This window comes from Argentina anserina, chromosome 2 (assembly GCF_933775445.1).
Source record: "Argentina anserina chromosome 2, drPotAnse1.1, whole genome shotgun sequence".
NCBI classification, from domain to species: Eukaryota; Viridiplantae; Streptophyta; class Magnoliopsida; order Rosales; family Rosaceae; genus Argentina; species Argentina anserina.
In genome coordinates, this window is record NC_065873.1 from 1,830,243 (window position 1) to 1,850,030 (window position 19,788).

General features: G+C 39.6%; 1 protein-coding gene, 1 long non-coding RNA gene and 2 pseudogenes across 2 annotated transcripts; 1 reads left to right on the top strand and 3 right to left on the bottom strand.

Moving 5' to 3' along the window:
* Positions 1-2,515: 2,515 nt before the first annotated feature.
* LOC126782381 (F-box/FBD/LRR-repeat protein At1g13570-like) lies at positions 2,516-5,313 on the bottom strand (annotated as a pseudogene).
* On the bottom strand, positions 4,978-7,490 carry LOC126783471 (F-box/FBD/LRR-repeat protein At1g13570-like; annotated as a pseudogene).
* Positions 7,491-8,056: 566 nt separating this feature from the next.
* On the bottom strand, positions 8,057-8,605 carry LOC126782382 (uncharacterized). Its single transcript, XM_050507612.1, has one exon. The coding sequence runs from the start codon at positions 8,603-8,605 to the stop codon at positions 8,057-8,059; it is 549 nt and encodes a 182-aa protein (XP_050363569.1).
* Positions 8,606-10,342: 1,737 nt separating this feature from the next.
* On the top strand, positions 10,343-11,081 carry LOC126784924 (uncharacterized). Its single transcript, XR_007671011.1, has 3 exons — positions 10,343-10,400; positions 10,535-10,573; positions 10,732-11,081. It is a non-coding gene; the product is annotated as an uncharacterized LOC126784924 (long non-coding RNA).
* The last annotated feature ends 8,707 nt before the right edge of the window (positions 11,082-19,788 follow it).

Sequence of the window (19,788 nt, forward strand, 5' to 3'; positions counted from 1 at the left end):
ACTTCCACGACACTAAAAGCGATTCCCTCACTCGTTTCGTCGGTTACCTAATAGCATGATAAAATACTTAGAAAACGATACGTAAAATATCAGGTGACGATTTCATTACAGGTAAATGTTGTTCATAAAACACTGTGCATGTTTTATTCTTTACAGAAGTTCATAGTTACTGTTCACTGTGCCGCACTCACTCACTCCCACGCGCCACCATAGACGGCGACACGCGTACCACCACCACCACCTCCCGAACCTCCTCCAATCAACAAACTCCCCCCCAACATGAAAAACGTAGATCACAAGGAGAGAGACACAACCATACTTGTAGTTCGTCTGAAGCCGGTCGGTAACCACCGGAATCGCCGTCGTAAGATCCCGGATTGGGATTTGCATATCGGAGCTAATGCGGCTCGATTCAAGCCTTACCGCCGGTGAAATCGCGCCTAGGAAGAACAAAGATGATTCGCTGTTATGGCCTCGAGCTCCAGCGTCGCCGGCGACGCCGATTTCGCAGGTGCAACAACTGCTCTCCCTCGGTGGCGATGCGTCACTGCGCGGGGTGGGTCGCTGCTGCAATGGGTCGAAGCGTCTCGGTCGTTCGATTCCAACAACACCGGCGGTGTCGTGCACGGTGGCCGGAGGAAGCAGATCGCCAGTGGAGAAGTTGGCGGGGAAAAGTCGGATCGGGGGATTTCTGATTTTTTTTTGGAAAGTTTCCAAAAAAGTCTTTTTATAGCCTTCCAAAATTGGAAACCAACTTCCGTTGATAATAACTTTCATATACGACATCAGATTAAGGTGTGCCGAGTGCCCACGAATTCGTATCGACGAGCTCTACAATTCCGTGAAGAAAGTTTTCAGAGACGAGCGACGAAATAAAAGTCAACTCCCGAGTCACAGAAAGCTGGACTTTTTTCAATTTAAATTTCCGAGATCAGTTTCGTTTCGCCTGACATCGACGAGAAAGCGAAAAATATGATTGTTACTCAAATTCCAAGTTTCATAATCTACAAGAATTATACGAATTTAAACTCGAAAATTCAGGGTATTACAGTTCTTTAGTTTTGGTGAGTCTCGAGTGAATCCTAAAACTGTAATTTATACTTAATTGTAAACATTGTGTTTGGATTCAAGTTGTAACTGAGTTTGTTGTTTAAACTCAGGATCGATATTCAACAGCTGTATTGTAATTTCAATTACATTGAGATTATTATAGAGTGTTAGCATTCTAAATTTTGAAATTTTACTGTTCAGAATTTAGGGTGGCTACAAATATGCACAATGATTGTGAGCAAATCACAGAGTGGAAATTTGGAAGGAGACGAGAATACTTATCTCAACAAACAGACTTGTATCATGTAAAAAGATTACTGACAAACTGGGAACTCCAAGCCTACATTCATCGATTTTAGAAACCTTTTGATCCGGAAAGCAACTAGATTGTATAAATTTTGATACAATAACAGGAAAGAACATAGTCTGGCTTGCTTATTTTAGGTCATGCCAAAGGAAAAATTTAAAAGAGAGGATCTTGATGACTTTTGACCCTTACCTTACATCAGAAGCTAGTTAGGATAGATGTATGATGAAGGAGAAGGTGGCTCATCAAGTAACCATCTCTCCCGCCATGCCTCAGATGAACAAAGAAGTTCTAGTGACCTGTTGAGCTATACACAGTTGCAACTGCAATGAACACAGGTCCAGATGACACAGACTAACCATTTCTGATGCTGCGAGTATATAGAGAACATAGAGCAGTAGTATGGGAATAATTAAGCACTTAAACATTCCACTATCATACCTAACTGAGTGACAAAGACAAGCTATTCCTGGCACTGCAAATATTAAAGAAACATAACATAGAGCAGTAGTAAGCAAACAAGTAAGCACTTAATAAGTTGATATTAGTATCACAACTAACCGTGTAACTTCGCCTTTCACCAATATAAAGATGAATTTCCTGGTGAGCTCTAGGGAGAATCGGAAATTAGAACTTCATTTTTGCAAGGCTAAAGTCGCTAAACAAGTTCCCAGTGCTCTGCAGTTGTTCAATAATTTTCTAATTTTTTTTAAAATATTCAAGCACGTCAAGATTCATTTTAAAGACTTTATACTTGTACCAAAAGATGCCACTGCACCTAATTTCATTATCACCAGATAGCTAGCTGCCTCCATCCAATGGAGAATATGCGTCCAGGAGAATTATCTCTAGCCTGCATGCTTTGATTCGCGTTTGAATCGGAGTAGCTTTTCTTACAAGGCTTTCCAAAACATCCACAGAAGAAGGAAATTCATAATTAAGGTGCAAATATGGAGTGAATTACCAAATGAAAATATACTCAAAAAAAAAACGTGGCTTAATCGTCCACTAATTTTCAAGTCCAAGGCCATGAGTCCTTTTCACAATCTTCCCATATCCGACATTGTTCGGACTTACAGACAAACAGAGATAAAAGACCGTACAAAAACACATCATCTTCAACTGGTTGGCTGGTTGCTGCAGGGACTCGTTGATGAATCAGGGGTCCAACGTACTGTCCAAGTATATAATCTCTGCACTTGAGGTACGTCTTAACTGGAGCAACTTCTTAAAAACTTCTGAGGTACCGGCAGAAAGAGCCCGAATAGTCATCGTCTCAAGCACCGGTGAGTTTAGAAGCAAATATTTGATGAAATCTACTTCAGCTTTGCAACCAGAAAACTGAGTTATTTGAACAAGTCGCAGTTTGGGGAATGAGAAACTTTTGTAGCGGACGTCATCTAGGTCATCCAACCAACTGTTTGCTTCTTCTTCTTCAAGTTCCTTGTCCACTTCTCCTTCATAGTGGACCTGAAGGTTTATAGATTCATAATATCAGACATTTGATAAAACAGCTTCCAAAACAACAAATTATGAGAGTAGAATTGGTTTGAAGAGTAACTTAACCAAATACTGCATACATAAATAGAGTAAATCTCACCTTAACATCTAGTTCTTCCAGAGCAGGTGACATGCTAAGAATATATAAAGTAGTTAAGATTTCATACAAATCATGAAAGTAGACGGTGAGGCAAAGAAAACTTAGATCTTGACATGGTCTGGGGAGCCGTCGGGGTAAGTTGAGATCAACAGCCAAAAACTAGAGCAGAAGATGCATATATTAAATGAAGACTCAAAAGTGTATATGGTAAAATTCTTTTAGCAATATAGTAGACCATTAATGGAAGTAGGAAATCACAGAGGTACCTCAACAGCAAAAGCACCAAGTGTGAGCCTCTGAATATGAGATAGGTCAATGAAAAATTTGGCCAAGTTGGAAGAAGTGTCGCAATCTTCTGTGTCAAAATTCACCACATGAAAGCTAACAACAGAGAAATTAAAAGGGATTCTGAAGACTACACCTTGCAGGTCACCAAAGAATTTAAGGAATCGAAGATTTGGTGCATTAATCTTGAGATGAGTAAAACCAGTGCAGCTTATCATTTCCAAACTCTCCAACAGAGGACAACAAGGAATCAGATTTTCCAACACATCTTGGGTCAAGGTAACTCTATGAAAAGCAACTCTCTTCAAAGTTCGGAAGCCTTTAAATTTGGTTGGAGGCTTGAGCAGACAATTTGATAACTTCAACTCAACCATATTTCGATAAGAAAAGAAACATAATGGCATCTTGTATGTGGAATTTTCTGGCCAATAAGAAATGTGAAGTTCAAAAACTTCAGTAGAGCTCCTTAATGTATGAAGAACCCACCGATCAATATCTCCACTAGGTACACCAGGCGTACAAGAAAGCACAAACTGTCGTATGGGGACAAGACGACATAAGAGAACATGATCAACAATGTTCACAAAGGTAAGTGCACCCTCCCGAGTCGAGCAGCACCTCCGATCAAATACAAGACGTGAAAGCATAGCCCATTTGTCCTTCCACCTGCTCGAAAAAACACTTGTCCTCACTGCCTCCTTTATGGCAAGCATGACAGAATTTTATCTATGATATCATTTGGTAAGTTGGTGATTCTGTCCAACTTCTTCTCCATTTTCAGACGAGACTTGGGTGGTTCTGTCTGCCCCTAAAATATTTTATAGAATATTACTAAATCATCTATACGACAATACTAATTCGAGAAAGTAATCGAAAGATTCAAAACTGAAATAAGGGCAGAGAGGAGTTCCGTAATTCCCTATCCATGGTAAGAAGTAAGAACATCACAATCCATAAACCACACAGAACTTCGCACATACTTCCATGGAATGAACAAATGCAGAAAAAAACAAAAGTTACCATATCACTTGGAGAAGGCGGCCGGAGAAGTTCCCTTTTATCAGGACAAGGAAAAGCGGCAGAACCTTTTCCTCAAAGTGTCCCAGTTTGGGTTGCATGCGAGAGAGACAAAGATTATTAGGTTTTGTGAAACGTGAACAGCTCTAGTGTTTTTGCCGCCCGTAAATATGAGTCGAGTCATCGGATAATTGGCATTAACAAGCCCAACAACGGTACCTTAACTGAAGCCCACAGGAGACTCCGAAACAAAATCTGAACTATTAGACCTTTAATTTTGCAACCATTAAAATGGTTGATAAGTGATCTAGCAATGTCAAAAACATTGAGAATGAGAAGCCAAGGTACGAATCAACTACCATTTTTACTCATACAGATTACAGAGTCCGCCGCACTTTGAGCCTAACAATCACCAACCCAACTTCATTCATTGTTATCAAACAATCACCAACCCAACCTCATTCATTGTTATCAAAGGAATTACATGCATTTCCATCAAGTCTTCTTATTTTCTGTTCAAAATGATCAGTATAAGAATTAATAGCAAACAGTAACGGTGTACACAACATGCGACTTGCCGATTGCCTGAGCCAGCTAGCTATGAACATTTGATACCCAACACATTATTCCTTTGGTTTGATATCTGATGTGCTCACAATTTATGCACTCAATTAACATAATGTCCCCTACAACTCCAGTATCCATGCCACAATAATAATGGAAGAAAAATGATTTAATTCAAGCAAGAAATGTGCATTATTTTTTAGTCTTAAAGTTACATGCATACAGCATACAGTAGTTGAAAGGACTGATAATCCGAAACGGCAGATTCCAATCCCAATTGAGCCAGCAGAAGAGGAATTCTCCGACAAAAGGTCCAGTTTACGGTGCTAACTGCTTTTTTCATGTATCCAGAAACCAACTGATAATATACTGAGCTCAACCAAAACCGAGACTCACTCGTCAACTGATTCTCTTCAAGCCGGACTACTTTTGATGCTGGACTGCAGGCATCTTGTTCATAGTAGAGAATTTGGAATAACAATCTACCCATATGCTACATTGTTCAGAGATCAGACAAACATAGATGAAAGACTGCAAAAAAAAAAAAACACATCATCTTTAACCAAGTCCCTATTAGCGGTTGCTGCTCAAACTCATTGATGAATCAGGGATCCAAATATATTATCTCCAGACTTAAGGGACGCCTGAACTAGAGCAACTTCTTTAAAACTGCTGAAGAACCTTTAGCAGAAGACCCCCTAATAGTCATCGTCTCAAGCCCCGGTGAATGTAGAAGCAAATATCTGATGAAATCTAGTTCAGGTTTGCAACCATCAAGGCAGGTTATTTCAACAAGTCGCAAATTGGGAAATGAACAATTTATGCCATCATCTAAGTTATCCAAACAAGAGTCTGCTTCTTCTTCGGCGGCATCAAAGTAATATTTATTTTGGCGGACCTGAAGAAGGTTAAAAGGTTCAGAATATTGGATATCTGATTCATTGAGAATGAGAAGGTTAAAAACTGAGTTATTTGAACTAGTTGCAGGTTGGCGAATGAGAAGTTTCTGTCATTGTCAAGGTTATCCAACCAAGAGTCGATATCAATCTCCACTTCTTGATGATAGACCTGAAGAAAGTTGATAGACTCAAAATATTAGACACGTGACAGAACAGCTTTCGAAACAAAATATACTTGGAGTAGACTTGGTTTAAAGTTTCAAATTAACATACTGCATGCATCAACAGGGCAAAGCTCATCTTAACATTTAGTTCTTCCAAAGCAGGGGAGCTTCTCAGAAGATATAGAGTAGTTAAGATTTCGCCAAGATCATTAAAGTATACAGTGAGATGAAGACTACTTAAATCTAGACATGGTTTGGGGAGCCTTCCGGGTAAGTCACCAACAGCCAAAAACTGGAGCAGAAGATGCAGATATATAAGGTAGAATCGAAATAGATATGGTACAATTCTTACAGCTGTATAAATAACTATAAATCTAAGTAGGGACACAGAGCATTACCTCAACAGCTAAACCATCAAGTGTGAGCCTCTGGATATGAGGCAGGTCAGTAAAAAACTTAGCCAAATTGGAAGAACTGTTATAATATTCTGTCATATATCGACAGATTAATGCATACAACAGTAAGCTTTAAGGTATTCTGAAGACTGACATCTTCAAAGTTGCCAGAGAAAAAAGGACTCGAAGATTTGGTGCATCAATCTTGAGATGAGTAAAGCCAGTACAGATTCTCATTTCCAAACTCTCCAGCAGAGGACACCAAAATATCAGATTTTCCAACACATCTTGGGCCAAGGTAACATACAAAAACGTAAGTCTCTTCAAATTCCTGAAGCCTTTGAATTTAGTTGGAGGTTTCACCAAACAGTTTGATAATTTCAGCTCAATCATATTTTGATAAGAAAAGAAACACAATGGCATCTTGTATATTGGATTTTCAGGCCAATAAGGATGCACAAGTTCAAATTGTTCAGTAGAGTTACTTGATAAATGAAGAACCCATCGATCAATATCTTCAGTAGGTACACCGCGTTTTGAATAAAGCACGAACTTGTGTATGAGGGACAATATGACTCAAGAGTACATGATCAACAATTTTCACAAAGGTCGCAATCTCTGGAGTCGAGCAAACCCTTCTATCAAATTTTAGACACGAAAGCATAGCCCATTTGTCCTTCCACTTGCTCGACAAAACACTTGTCCTCACTGCGTGCTTAAGTGACAAACATGACAGAATTTTATCTATAAAATCATCTGGTAAGTTGCTGATTCTATCCAACTCCATCTCCCCTTTCAAACAAGATTTGGGTTGTTCTATTTCCTCCTAACATGCTCAAACATATGAAACAATACTAAATCATTTATTCGACAACCCAAAAGATACAGTGTTAAGGATACAACAAATTTGAAAAAAGTTACTAAATTCCACTGAAATAAAAGGTAGATATGATATCCCAAATTCCCAATGTAAAGCAAACAAAGCTTTGGGCATACTTTCATTACTTGAATGGAAAGAGACAAATGCAAATTAAAGAAGTCTAAACCCGAAAGCTTACCAATTTACTTGAATTCTCCAGAAATGTGGAAATACTGAGCCGGCGAATTTCCCATTGCTAAGACCACTGCGAGTGTCGGACCCAAACTTAGGCTGTGAGAATCGCGAACACAGTTTGGGTTGCATGAGAGAGAGAGAGAGAGAGAGAGTAGCAGAGAAGAAGTAGGCTTTGAAATGCGAACAAAATATTGATGTCGGGGTTTCTGATGAGTCAATCTCTCTTTTTGTTCTTCAAGGGAAGTTGGAAGCCTAACAGACCGGGTCGGCAACTGGGCTAAGCCCAAACATACCGGGTTGACCCATTGTCTTGTTTTTCTTTATCTGCTGCTCAATAAAAATAAAAATAAAAATAAAAATAAAAGAATCAACCAGGTGCTTATGTCTATCGCCGCCGCCCGTGCAACCGCCGGCGAACTATAGCTCACCGCCTCACCTTCTCAAAGAAACAAAAAACTAAAGCTCACAGACATATCATAGCTCACGTCCAGACATGTGCCAAAGAGTATATATTTATTATCCTATTAGGTTTAAGAATCCAAAAAGAAGAACTAATATTCAATTACAAAATTTATAATACACTAATGCAATCTCAATATTACAAATTTGGAGTGCTCCAGAATAAATATTCAACAAATAAACAAACGGAGTGGACAAGAGAGAGTTTGTTGGCTCCAAATAATCAAATCCAGATCGATATTTAGCCTTCATCAGTGGACTCCTATACAAACCCAACATATCTCTTATTAACAGCATAGCCTCTGCTTCTTGTAAACATATCTTCCTTGACGTCGACTTCATCTTCCTCAAACGTAGAAGCCCTTTCCTCATCAATCCTCCCCATTTTCAACCCAACGCTGTAGCTTCTCACCCCTCTCCCATTGTTCGTACTATTCGCGCCTTGTCTAACACCAACAACTGATCTAACACTGCTACTTCTATTCACTTCTGAACCAGCTGCCGCCCTAATGATATTATCGTTCTTGTTCTCTTTTCCCACGTTGTTCTTCTTCGCCGATGCATTTCTGGTGATCTGCCTCGCATCGTCCTCGTCGTATGATCCCGAAGAGTTGACACTAAAGCTCCGAGGTAAGTGAACCTGTGAAGCACCGTAACTGCCTACACCGCTGCCGCCAGCCACCTTACCGGCGCAGTCTTTCAAACCCCTCACGTAGAAGTTCCTAGCCTTGGCTAAAGTCCGGAAGGGTATAGAAATAAAACGCCTCAGCAAATTCTGCTGCTTCTTTGCTTTGCTAGCACTAGTCCTCATGGAATTCGATCTGCTTCTGCTTCTGCTTGATGTTGATGAATGTAAAATTAAGATTTTGGAGGTGGCTGGGATAGGTTGAGAGATGGATCGATGAAGCAGAGCTGGCGATGTGAAGAGGTATATAAAGGTGTAGGGGAATTTGGGTTTTGGACTTGTTTCTTGGAAGCAAGTTTGAAGCAGTCTAAATGAAACGGCAAGCCGAGAGAATGAAAATATAGTTGTTACAGGGACGTGTGGACTATATCAAAATTCAAAATAGTGTAGGACTGAGAAAGATTCAAATTAGGTGGAAATAAAATATACGACTAGAGTGGACCATAATCCAAATCAATCTGTCTAAAACATATCGTAGAATATATCATACATGCAACTATACGTGAAAAGTGAAGGCAAGCTAGGTGACCCATCCAATGTTGGTTGCTGACCGGAGATGAGGAAAAAGTCCGGCGGCAGACTCTTTGGGGGAGAACTGCGTACAACTCAAACTCTCAAGGTAACTAAATTTCCCCAATTACTAGAAGTTAAAAATGATAGCAGTAAACCCATCTAAAACCGCCCTCATCATGCGGGATGTCCACAAGTATTTAAACATGCATGCATGCAAATATCTGGGTAGAGAGATCGAAGTACGTGGTTAATTAAAGGGTTTTTTTTATATAATTAAGGACATCCAAAAGACACAAAATGTTAATTAAGATCTCTAGTTTAAATTTTCTAATAAATAAGGACATGTGCAAAATTTGTACCCTTTAAATTTCAAGTTATTACAATTGTGTCACAATAACACTAAATTACTCATACTTTTCCATCTTAGCCGTCTCTCTCTCTTTCTTTCCATTTCTCTCATTTTCCCTCTCTCTCTCTCTCTCTCTCTCTCTGCAACTGCAACAAATACACATAGATATCTTTCTTTCTCTCTCTCTGTCTCTCATTCTCTAACCCGAGATAAACCTCCGGCACCCGCAATAGGTTTGTCGAATCAAAACCCAACCTGAGACAAACCTCCGGCGCCCAGATCGGATTTTCCGAAAGAGATTATCTCTCTCTCCCTTGTCCGCTGTCGTGCATATCTCACGTTCTCACATGTGAGATTGACTTGAATCTTTGGGTAAAAAAACCTTGAATCTTCATCTTCGTTTGAATCTCTATACCAGATATACTGATTTTTCTTCATCATTTGAATATGAATGTAAGACCCGAGATTTCTAATCTCGATTACCGACACATTAGGATTAATTAATCGACATTTAACTTAATGTCAAGTATGTAATTGAATACATCGTTATTAAACTACAAGTCACCACGAGCTCGGAAATGTCTTCGGAATATGTTTCCGACACTCGATTTTATTTTTACGATTTTCTAAAAAATTGTATATTGTTTTAAAAATGTTTTCTGAAAATTTTAAAAACAGCATTGGGTTTTAAATTTGGGGGTGGGAAAAAGCCCAAAACCCTTTCTCTTTAGAAAAAAAACTTGACCCGGGCCCGAACTCTTTTCTTTTTAACTTACCACACCTTCTTCTCTTCTTCTTCTTTTCTCAACAACACAGAGACCATCCGGTCTCTCTCTTCTCCTTCACCGTCACCATCTTCTTCGTCCTACCGCCATCGTTCCGACAAGAATCGCAGATGTAACCACACTATCAAACTCGCCTCTTCCTTCTCTTCATTTCTATACCCATTGATCGTTCTTGCTACTATCTTTTGGTGAAGATCAAAATTGATACAGTGAGTTGTAGTTGGGTACACAACGCCACCATCCAGCTCCGGCAAGCTTTCCAACTTCCGTCTTGGTAAGTCTAGCACTTATTCTTTATACCCAGTTTGATTCTTCACTCAATTTCGTTAATTAGGACTTAATTCAATTCGTCATTTTCTGCTATGTCGACACAACCATCTCCACTGTCGTTCTCCTTCTTCTCGGCAGTGCCTTCGGAACTCTGACGAGCTTCTCGGGCCGCATTTGGTAAGCTCAGTCTTATCTCTTTCACTTCCGCCCTTTTTCCTTCTCGATTTGTTTGAGATTAGAACTTAATCTCTTTCCTCTCTTACCTGTCTTTTGCATCTCACGAGCCCTTTCCATGGTTAAGTCTTTGTGGTGATCTTTTTCTTTACTTGTGGAAGACTTTTGGGACAGTAACAGCGAAGATAGGAAGGGCAGGGTCTCGATTTGAAGTTAGAAAAGAGAAGCACCATTGATATTGTTTCTGGGAATCATCAGAGGTAGAAAATTTTGTTTTAATACCTCTGTAGTATCTCATTGTTGTTGTTTGTGGATTGCAGTTGGTTTGGGAGACCAGAAATAGGATCGGAGAGATAAGGGTAAAAATATTGGTTTTTACCATTTTACTTTTTACCCCTTTTTCTGTTTTACTATCCATGTGAAATTACCAAAATACCCCTGGCAGAAATTACTGTTTTTCTATTTAACCTTATTGTTTTACGGTTTTATCCTAAGATACCTTTTTACTATTTACTATTTTTAGAGTTTTACTTAACCAAGGTAACTTAGTGAAATTATAATTTTTAAAATGGCAATGATTAACGTAACAATTAATTACGACTATTCAATAGTTCCGATTATTGCTCGGTTCAAGAATCGATGACCCGTCTAACTTAGAAATGTGTCGGTAATTATTAAATTCATCGAACGATTCTGAGTATGTTTAGAAGTCTTAAAGCATGCTTAATATTGTTCGATAATTTTAGTGGACTATTTTCGAGTCCTTTGAGAATTAGTCAGAAATTAGTTGGTTAACGTAATCAACTCCTGGTCAACCCAGGAAAGACTTGGTCAATGGTAAGTCACCCTTTGACTTTCCTTATCAAATTAGGGAAAATGATAGAGTCAACTATCTTCGATATTCAACTTTGATGTTGACTCTTTTATACCTCATAAACTCAGAGTTGATGTTATGAGGATTTTTCGGAGACTTGGAGTAGCAGCAGCAATTATACATTGGATTTGGATATCGGCTTTCTACATGTCATTCCAGGTAGTGGAGCTAACCCTCCTATGTTGATTTTGGGCCAAATTGATTATGCATAGTATAGTTCTCGGTTGAATGATTTATGATGCATTAAATGTTATGAAAACCCGAGACTAGACACGTTTTCGAGAAAGGGTAAGTAGTGAATCCTCGCGTGTGTTGACCTGAGAGTAACGGGAGCCTAACATTCTAGATAATCCTACGGTGTCGTTGATCGTGAACCTGCGGAGAGGCAATGCCCTCATGTAGTTGGCCTCGACTATTTAGTCGCTAGGATCGGTCGAGCATTGTTAGAAGTTGAATTTGTCTTACCCTACCTTTGGAGCTCCACAAACTATTTTAGCATGATATTTCCCAAACTTGCATAATTGATTTCAATGTGAATTCTCTGGCCAAAAACCTACTCTTAATGTTTTATAAAATTATATTTTTATATCATTACCCTATTTTCACACCTCATGGGCGGGCTAGCCCTATTGAGTAACCGAGGACGACGCTCACCCATACTTTAGTTCCTTTACAGGTCTAATTCTTATTTCTGGAGCTAGGAGCCACATTTGAGAGTTAGTTTTCGTGTTCGCCTTCATGCATTTCTTTCTCATGTCTTGTATCAATGTTTTCGAGTAAAGTTTCCCTATGTTGTTTCCTTAATTATTTTTGCCACATTTGTTTAAAAATTGGGTTGTCTATTTGTTTAATTTGGGCCGGTGGCATTAACGCTATCTCCCTCATTCTTGTTGCGTAAACTTTTTATTTTCGCGGGATTGTAAAGAATTTTCTTTTACCTTGTGAACGTTGTAGTTTATTCGAAACAAAATTGGTTTACAAGTTTATGTTTGTGAGTGTTCAGAACACAACTTATTTATTATGTTTGCTTGCTAATCTCCTTTTAAATTCCAAATTTACTTTCCGTGAGAAGTTCGTTTCCGTAAGATGAATTCTCATTTTCTCTAGGTTCGAAATTGAGCCTTATTTCCGCGACAACCCAAAATAAAAATTTTCTTTGAGATTGCGAAGTGACCTCGTATTCTGAATCTTCACATTGTGTTACTTGTCCTCAGAACACAATTATCGTATCCTATTCTTACACATTAGAGTTAAAGATCCTTCTATGTACGACTTCACTTGAGCCCATTTTTACTCAAGTTAGACTTACTGTGATTTTTTACATTGTTATTTTCCAAGCCATTACTCCTTATAGTTACTTTTTCGGCTTGTGTACTTTAAAGAGTTATGACATTTATTTTAAATTGAGCATGAATTGAAAACTGTATTTCACGAGTTTGTGAAAATCTCTAGCTCCATGAACTATTTAAATTGAGGGTAAATTGTGAAAATAATTTCAATTTTCAAGTTATTTATTTGAAATCAGAGAATACCAAAGTCTTACTTTGTCATGTTCATTTTGCAAAGATCAGCCAAATTCGTATGGCTCATTTTCTCGTCCTTCCATCATTTGGGAAAATAATCATACATCGTGCTAACATTAGTGAGCCCATTGTGTTTATTGGAATAATTGGCCAAAGGAATCCCCACAGCCGTGTCGATTGGGAAAAGTTTCCCATCTGACTTAAGGATTGAGAGATCAAGGATCTCGATCTTTTTCGATTTATAGCTTGTTAAACAATACAATCTGATAGAGTCTACAACACCAGCGAAATGTACATCGAACCAGTTATCGCTCCATCGTTGACTTTTCGGTCCAACAACTTAAAGGACATGTTAACTTGCTGCTCCAGCATTTTGGACATTGATCATTTCCCTTGTGATCTAAGGCTATAGTGATAGTCATTCATAGCAGAAGTGTGAATTTATGTAACCCTAGGGACACAAGACTTCTGTCACCGGTGAACAATGCTCATGAGATCAACAGCGCAATGATTGAACAATACCAGGAGGCATTGGTACGAGTTGAGGCGAAAAAAGGATCTTCATAGAGACCTCATTGGCTTTCTATTATAGTACTTCATTATCTATCGAGGAGACATTTCAGAAATGATCTTAACTTCTCTAGATTTCGAAAGTTTCTTTTCTCTTTTGGAGAAGTTTGACTCACCTGCTTTGTGAACTACTAGCAAGTATCTCGGACGACAACATACCAAGCATCTGAGATGACGGTTTGATTTATGGCATCTCTATCACAACACGCTTAATGCGACTGATTGACGGAATGTCTCGTTTTGCGTGACGATGCCATTTGTTCGTTTCTCGTTTGGAATCTTTTCGTCCCTTCACACTACCAACTTGTAGAAGCGACGAATGGAGCATAGGAACTGCAACTAGTAAATGCAACATGCAGACCTTGAGTTCCAGATCGATCGTACCACTACATGACAAGAGCGCAGACTCTTAAGTAGATCGCTCAAAACATGTGTAACCACAACAGGAATTTGTTTTTCTTGAACTGGATGTCGGAGAGAAGATCAATAGAAAGCGTAATATCACGTTTCTATTTTGGGAGTGTCAATCGTGGGCGTCGCTGGTTAAAAGAACATCATGCATATATGAGATTTGCTCTAAGATTCAATGTGTGGGAGATATATGGTTGTTCCTTCCGATAAGTTCAAGCATGGCGATCCGGTTAAATTCGGAGAGCTTGTTGCTAGTCGAGGACTTAACGTCATAGAGGCGAGTTGGCCGCCCGACACACAGGTAGGGGTCTAGAGCCGATCCCCTGATGAGCTCAAGGTAGGGCGAAACCAGTGTATTGCCCTGTTGGATAAGGATGGCTCCATAGGGATGGAGCACCGCATGGACCAAGTGTGGCAGCCGAATGGCTAGGTCCGTGACAAGTGGTATCAGAGCCACCTCAACATTGATGTCGTTGTGTTCGCCAAGCGCTCACACGTGTCGCTGTGACCCCAAGATACGGGGGGCTCCGCGGGGGAGTTGACTAGGCAGGGTCGCCTCTGTAAGGGAAGACCAGACGAGAAGATCTGTGACAATGTCCAGGACAAGAAGTGATCCGGCGCGAAATCATTGTTAGGTGGACGATCTTTGGGAACTCCTTTTCGTCGCTCTAGGCATCGCGGGCGCACAAGGGATGCGCGGGCCGCAAGTGAGGATGATGTGTACGTCCCATGTTTGGTGGGGGAGGATGTCACATCCCTATTTTGGGAGTGTCAATCGTGGGCATCGCTGGTTAAAAGAACATCATGCATACATGAGATTTGCTCCAAGATTCAATGTGTGGGAGATATATGGCTGCTCTTTCCGAGGGGTTCAAGCATGGCGGCCCGTTTAAATTCAGAGAGCTTGTTGCTAGTCGAGGACTTAACGTCAAAGAGGCGAGTTGGCCGCCCTACACATAAGTAGGGGTCTGGAGTCGATCCCCTGATGAGCCCAAGGCAGGACGAAACCAGTGTATTGCCATGTTGGATAAAGATGGCTCCATGGTGAATCTAGCAGCTAATAAACTTCGAGAATCACCTTTAGTTTTACTTTCAACTATTCAAATATGCCTTGTTGTCTTGACCTTTAGAATTCCATTTGAGCTGTTATCGACTCAATGCACTTTAATTCCTGCTTGTTGACTCTTGACGTTGAGATTTTATTTCAAACTTGTTAACAAGTGATCAAGTCTCTTAATAGTTTAGTCCTTATTTCAAAACATCACAAATTTTATTCACAATAAAGTTCATTCAATTCAATCGGCCAAAGTGAAAGGGAGAAAATTAAAAGGTAACATCTTACTTATCTTAGGGAATAACACAATAGCAGCCTCTTTAGGCTACTGCATGGAACTGATGTAGATACACGTGAACGTAGGCTCAACGACGTGATTCTTGCAGTATCATTTGAGCTTGACAAGTGTGCCTCTCAACGAACCTGTTTGCTGACGAGACAGACGAACCACAAGAGTTCGTGAACCAAGCTACATTCTGCGATTTTTCCATCATCAGCAACAAAAAGGTGATACAATCTCGACTTCGTAAACCGTGAAAAGAGTAGAAAGCTGTGATCGTGAATCGACGAAGAGTGAAGATTAGGCTAACGTTTGATTGTTACCTTTCGATCGTGCTCAAGAGCTTACCACCTTGGTAGATAACAGCACGCCTATGGCGAACTGATCACAAAGGCGTTTTCGGAGACTCAAAATACCTATGAGATGCTATATTGTCCGTTGAAGTGTTGAGTACTACGAAAATTTGAGCTACGACTTTATTAGCTTTGAATGCTGAGATCGTTAGTTGAAGCACGGAAGCCAAAGTCGACACATCAACAGAAAAATGTAGCAACAGTAGCCAATCTACAGACTCCAATAAAGTGATGCCACTTAAAATTTTCTGGACTTCCCTATCGTGTAAAGCTTGAAGGCGCAACCACCGGAGAACCATCCAAGGAAGACTATAAAGGTGCAACCGCAGGCAGTTACTTGTTCCTAGTAGCGTCAGTGTATCATTTGCGCCAATCAGATGAGCATGAATCGTTTTATGCTCAAGAATGTGCAACGTGCACTCGAGTTTGACCTGACCATAATTGGTTGACTAATTGACCTAATTCAGCCTCCACCATTTATGAGGCAACTTGGAAAGCCGAAAATGGCTGGGAAGAGGGAGAAAGATGAAGAACCACCAGATCCTAATGTTGGGACCATTGGGGCTAGAACTACTAAGATGCCCATGAGTTTATACATGACTTCATCATGCAAGTGTTGTGCTTCAATAAACAGAACACAAGAAACTTACCTCATTCTTAAGGCTATGAATGCAACTAAGGTTCTATTTTAACCATTGTTTATTTATGAATATATATATGGTAATTATACAATATGATTTGCATTCAGATGATTATTTGTTTGTTTATGAAGGGACAAAGCAATAGAGCATCAAATCAGACAAATCAGGCACCAAAACAACATGTTGGTTTCATATATTTTTATACTTTTGTATACTATTTATATGTGTATAATCATATGTATCATTGACATTTGTATTTACGACATGTCTAGTATAATATTACTATTTGTAGGTATATAATCATATATATAATCGATATTTCTATGTACTATATGATTAGTGTAATATGCAACACATATTTTGAAGATATTAGTGCTTCATCTTCGCAACCTACACAACCAATTTCAAAAACTTCGGCTGCCCCAACATCATCTTCACAACCGGCTTCCAAAATATCAAAGCAACCAAGCACTAGAAACAAGTCACAGATGCCAACAACCAGGATATTGTGGAAGTGATTCATCTCACTAGTATTTACACTACTAGAATGTTTTTGTGTCACATCCCGGAACCAGCTCCGCTGTAACACGATATTGTCTGCTTTGGGCACTCTCCTCTATGGCCCTCACGCTTTTGTTTCTGGGAGCTCACGAGTAACTTCCCAATAGGTCACTCATCCTGGGATTGCTCTAGCCCAATCAAACTTAACTTCGGAGTTTACATCCCCTCCGAAGCCATTGAGCCCCCAAAATGTTTCGTGTTAGATAGAGGTGGACATGTACATATAAGTCACATCACCCCTTTTCCATTGGCTGATGTGAGATATTATAATCCACCCCCCTTAGGAGTCTGATGTCATCGTCGACACACTCGCACCATACGACAGAGTGTCTCTGATACCAAATTATCACATCCTGGGGCTCTGGGCACTCTCCCAGAGGTCCTCATGGTTTTATTTATGGGAGCTCACGAGCAACTTCCCAATAGGTCACCCATCATGGGATTTGTCTGGCGCGAGCAACCTTAACTTCGAAGTTTTTATCCCCTCCAAAGCCATTAATCCCCCAAAAAGTCTCGTGTTAAATGGAGGTGGGTAGGTACATATAAGTCACATTACCCACTCTCCGTTGGCTGATGTGAGATATTACAATCCACCCCCTTAGGAGTCCGACGTCCTCATCAGCACACTCGTACCACACAACAGAGTGGCTTTGATACCAAATTGTCACATCTTGAGACCAGCTCTACCGTAACACAATATTATCCGCTTTAGGCGCCTCCCAGAGGCCCTCACGGTTTTGTTTCTAGGAGCTCACAAGCAACTTCCCAGTAGGTCACCCATCTTGGGATTGCTCTGGCCCGAGCAAGTTTATCTTCAGAGTTCATATCCCCTCTGAAGCCATTGAGCCCCCAAAAGGCCTCGTGTTAGATAAAGATAGACATGTACATATAAGACACATCACCCCATCTCCGTTGGCCGATGTGAGATATTATATTTTGCTTATTTGTTTTCACGGTCAAACATGAACACATTTTGTTATGTACTGGATAAGCCTAAGTTATGGCCAATAGACTGACTTTTATTAGTGCTAAAAGACATGCTATAAATTGGAGTTGTATTTGGTTTTCGGTACCAATTGACAATCAAAAATGAGGATATTAAAATGTAATAATTGGGAAACATTTTTTTACTTGTTCTTTGAAAGAAAAAAAATATTAGAAGAAATTGTAACATAGGGAAAGATGAGTTGAAGGGAACATGTATAATTGCAAGAATGTATAATGTATAGGGGGAAGTGGGAAAATTTGTGCAAGATTTTGGCGGGAACATGTATAATATTGAAGGAATTACTGGGTTTTTTTAGGGAAAGATGATTTGGCCAACTGGATTGGTGTGTTACTACTACGACCATTGTACTCCTAAAAGAGACACCACGTCAGCGATTTAATGGAAGATTTAACCAGGTACCATAATAGGTGACGGTATAGTAATTTAGATATCATTTTAGGTAAAATAAATTCGTAGATATAAAAAAAATACCTTTCGCAACAGTCCATGTACTATTTTACGTTTTTACTCTTTCTAAGGGGCAACAAGAATTTGACTCCCCTTCCTCTGCTTCGATGTTATTCTTTGATGAAGTTGATATGATAATCTATTGGTCATCTTTCGACTTTGTGATGACCTGATCTTATAAAAATTCATGGGTAAAATTCGTTTTGCTCAATTTTTCTCCAACCGTTGATTTAGTTTTTATGATATTTTTGAAACTATGAAATTAAAAAAAAATTATTTCTGATCTTAAATCATGCCCGTCGAGATATCAGGAACTTACATGTTCGTTGGTCCAACCCAAGCGGCCACCCTCTAAAAGCCAGTCTCGAGTAGAGGTGGCAAGTGGGCCGAAAAGTCCGAATCCAACACGGGCCCGGTCCGTTAAAAATCTGCCCGAGCCCGTTATTGTAATGGGCTAGACTGGGCTTAGATATTTTAGCCCATGAGTCTGGCCTGTCCCGAGCCCGTTAAACAATTATAATAATGAGAATTGAATATTAAACCTTTTACATATAAATCTCTTGATTATTTGATTATTCTAATTACATTATGTCACAAATATCATCAAAGTTGTGATAAAAAAGTAATAATTTTGACACATGTAACGTTTTAGAAATAAGATTATCAAATGTGTTGTAATATTTTATTTATTTTACTATTTAAAATAGTTATAGAAAACAAATATTTTAATGATCTTCTTATAAAAAAGTCATGTTTGACTTGAAATTAGAAAAAAATCAAATAAGATTTCAAAATTAGAAAAAAATCACATTTCAAAATTCCTTATCCCTTACCCAGAAAGTTGGCTAAAATTACATGATGCCACCACTACTTTTCTTTTACGACTTTGCAAATCGTCATTTTCTTTGAATTTACATTGCACCTTCTGCTCCGACGTCGTACACGATTTCCTCCCAGACCTCGTCCACTGTCTTCGGCCTCGGCGCGGAGGAGGACTAGATTTGCATGTCAGCGGTGTCCATCATAGTTATCTGGACTTCGGCCAGGGGGAAGAATGTTGTTGTAGACATTGCGGAAGAGGCTGTCGACGGCGCGGGACTGGCCGTGTTAATGTAACCGGTAGAAGTGTTGTTTAGGGTTTGATTGGCGACAGAGGAAGAAGAAGAAGGATGGGAGTGTTTGGGTTTGGGGCGATGGGAGAGATCAAAGTTGCGGGACCTGGACGAGGGGGAGGAGGAGGAGATGAGCTTCGAAGAAGCCATGCGTTACTGGAGAAGCCAAAATCTCAGTCGGAATTGTGTGTAGGGTTTGAGGTAACTGGGTATGAGAAATTGAGATTGAGAGAGATGGTTTGGAATGTGGGAGCTGTTTTTTAGAAAATTGCTGTCACACTAGCTATCACATTACCTATCACACAAATTTTCTACTGTGATAGATAGTGTGATAGGTAATGTGATAGGCAATGTGATAGCTAATGTGATAATAAGTGTGATAT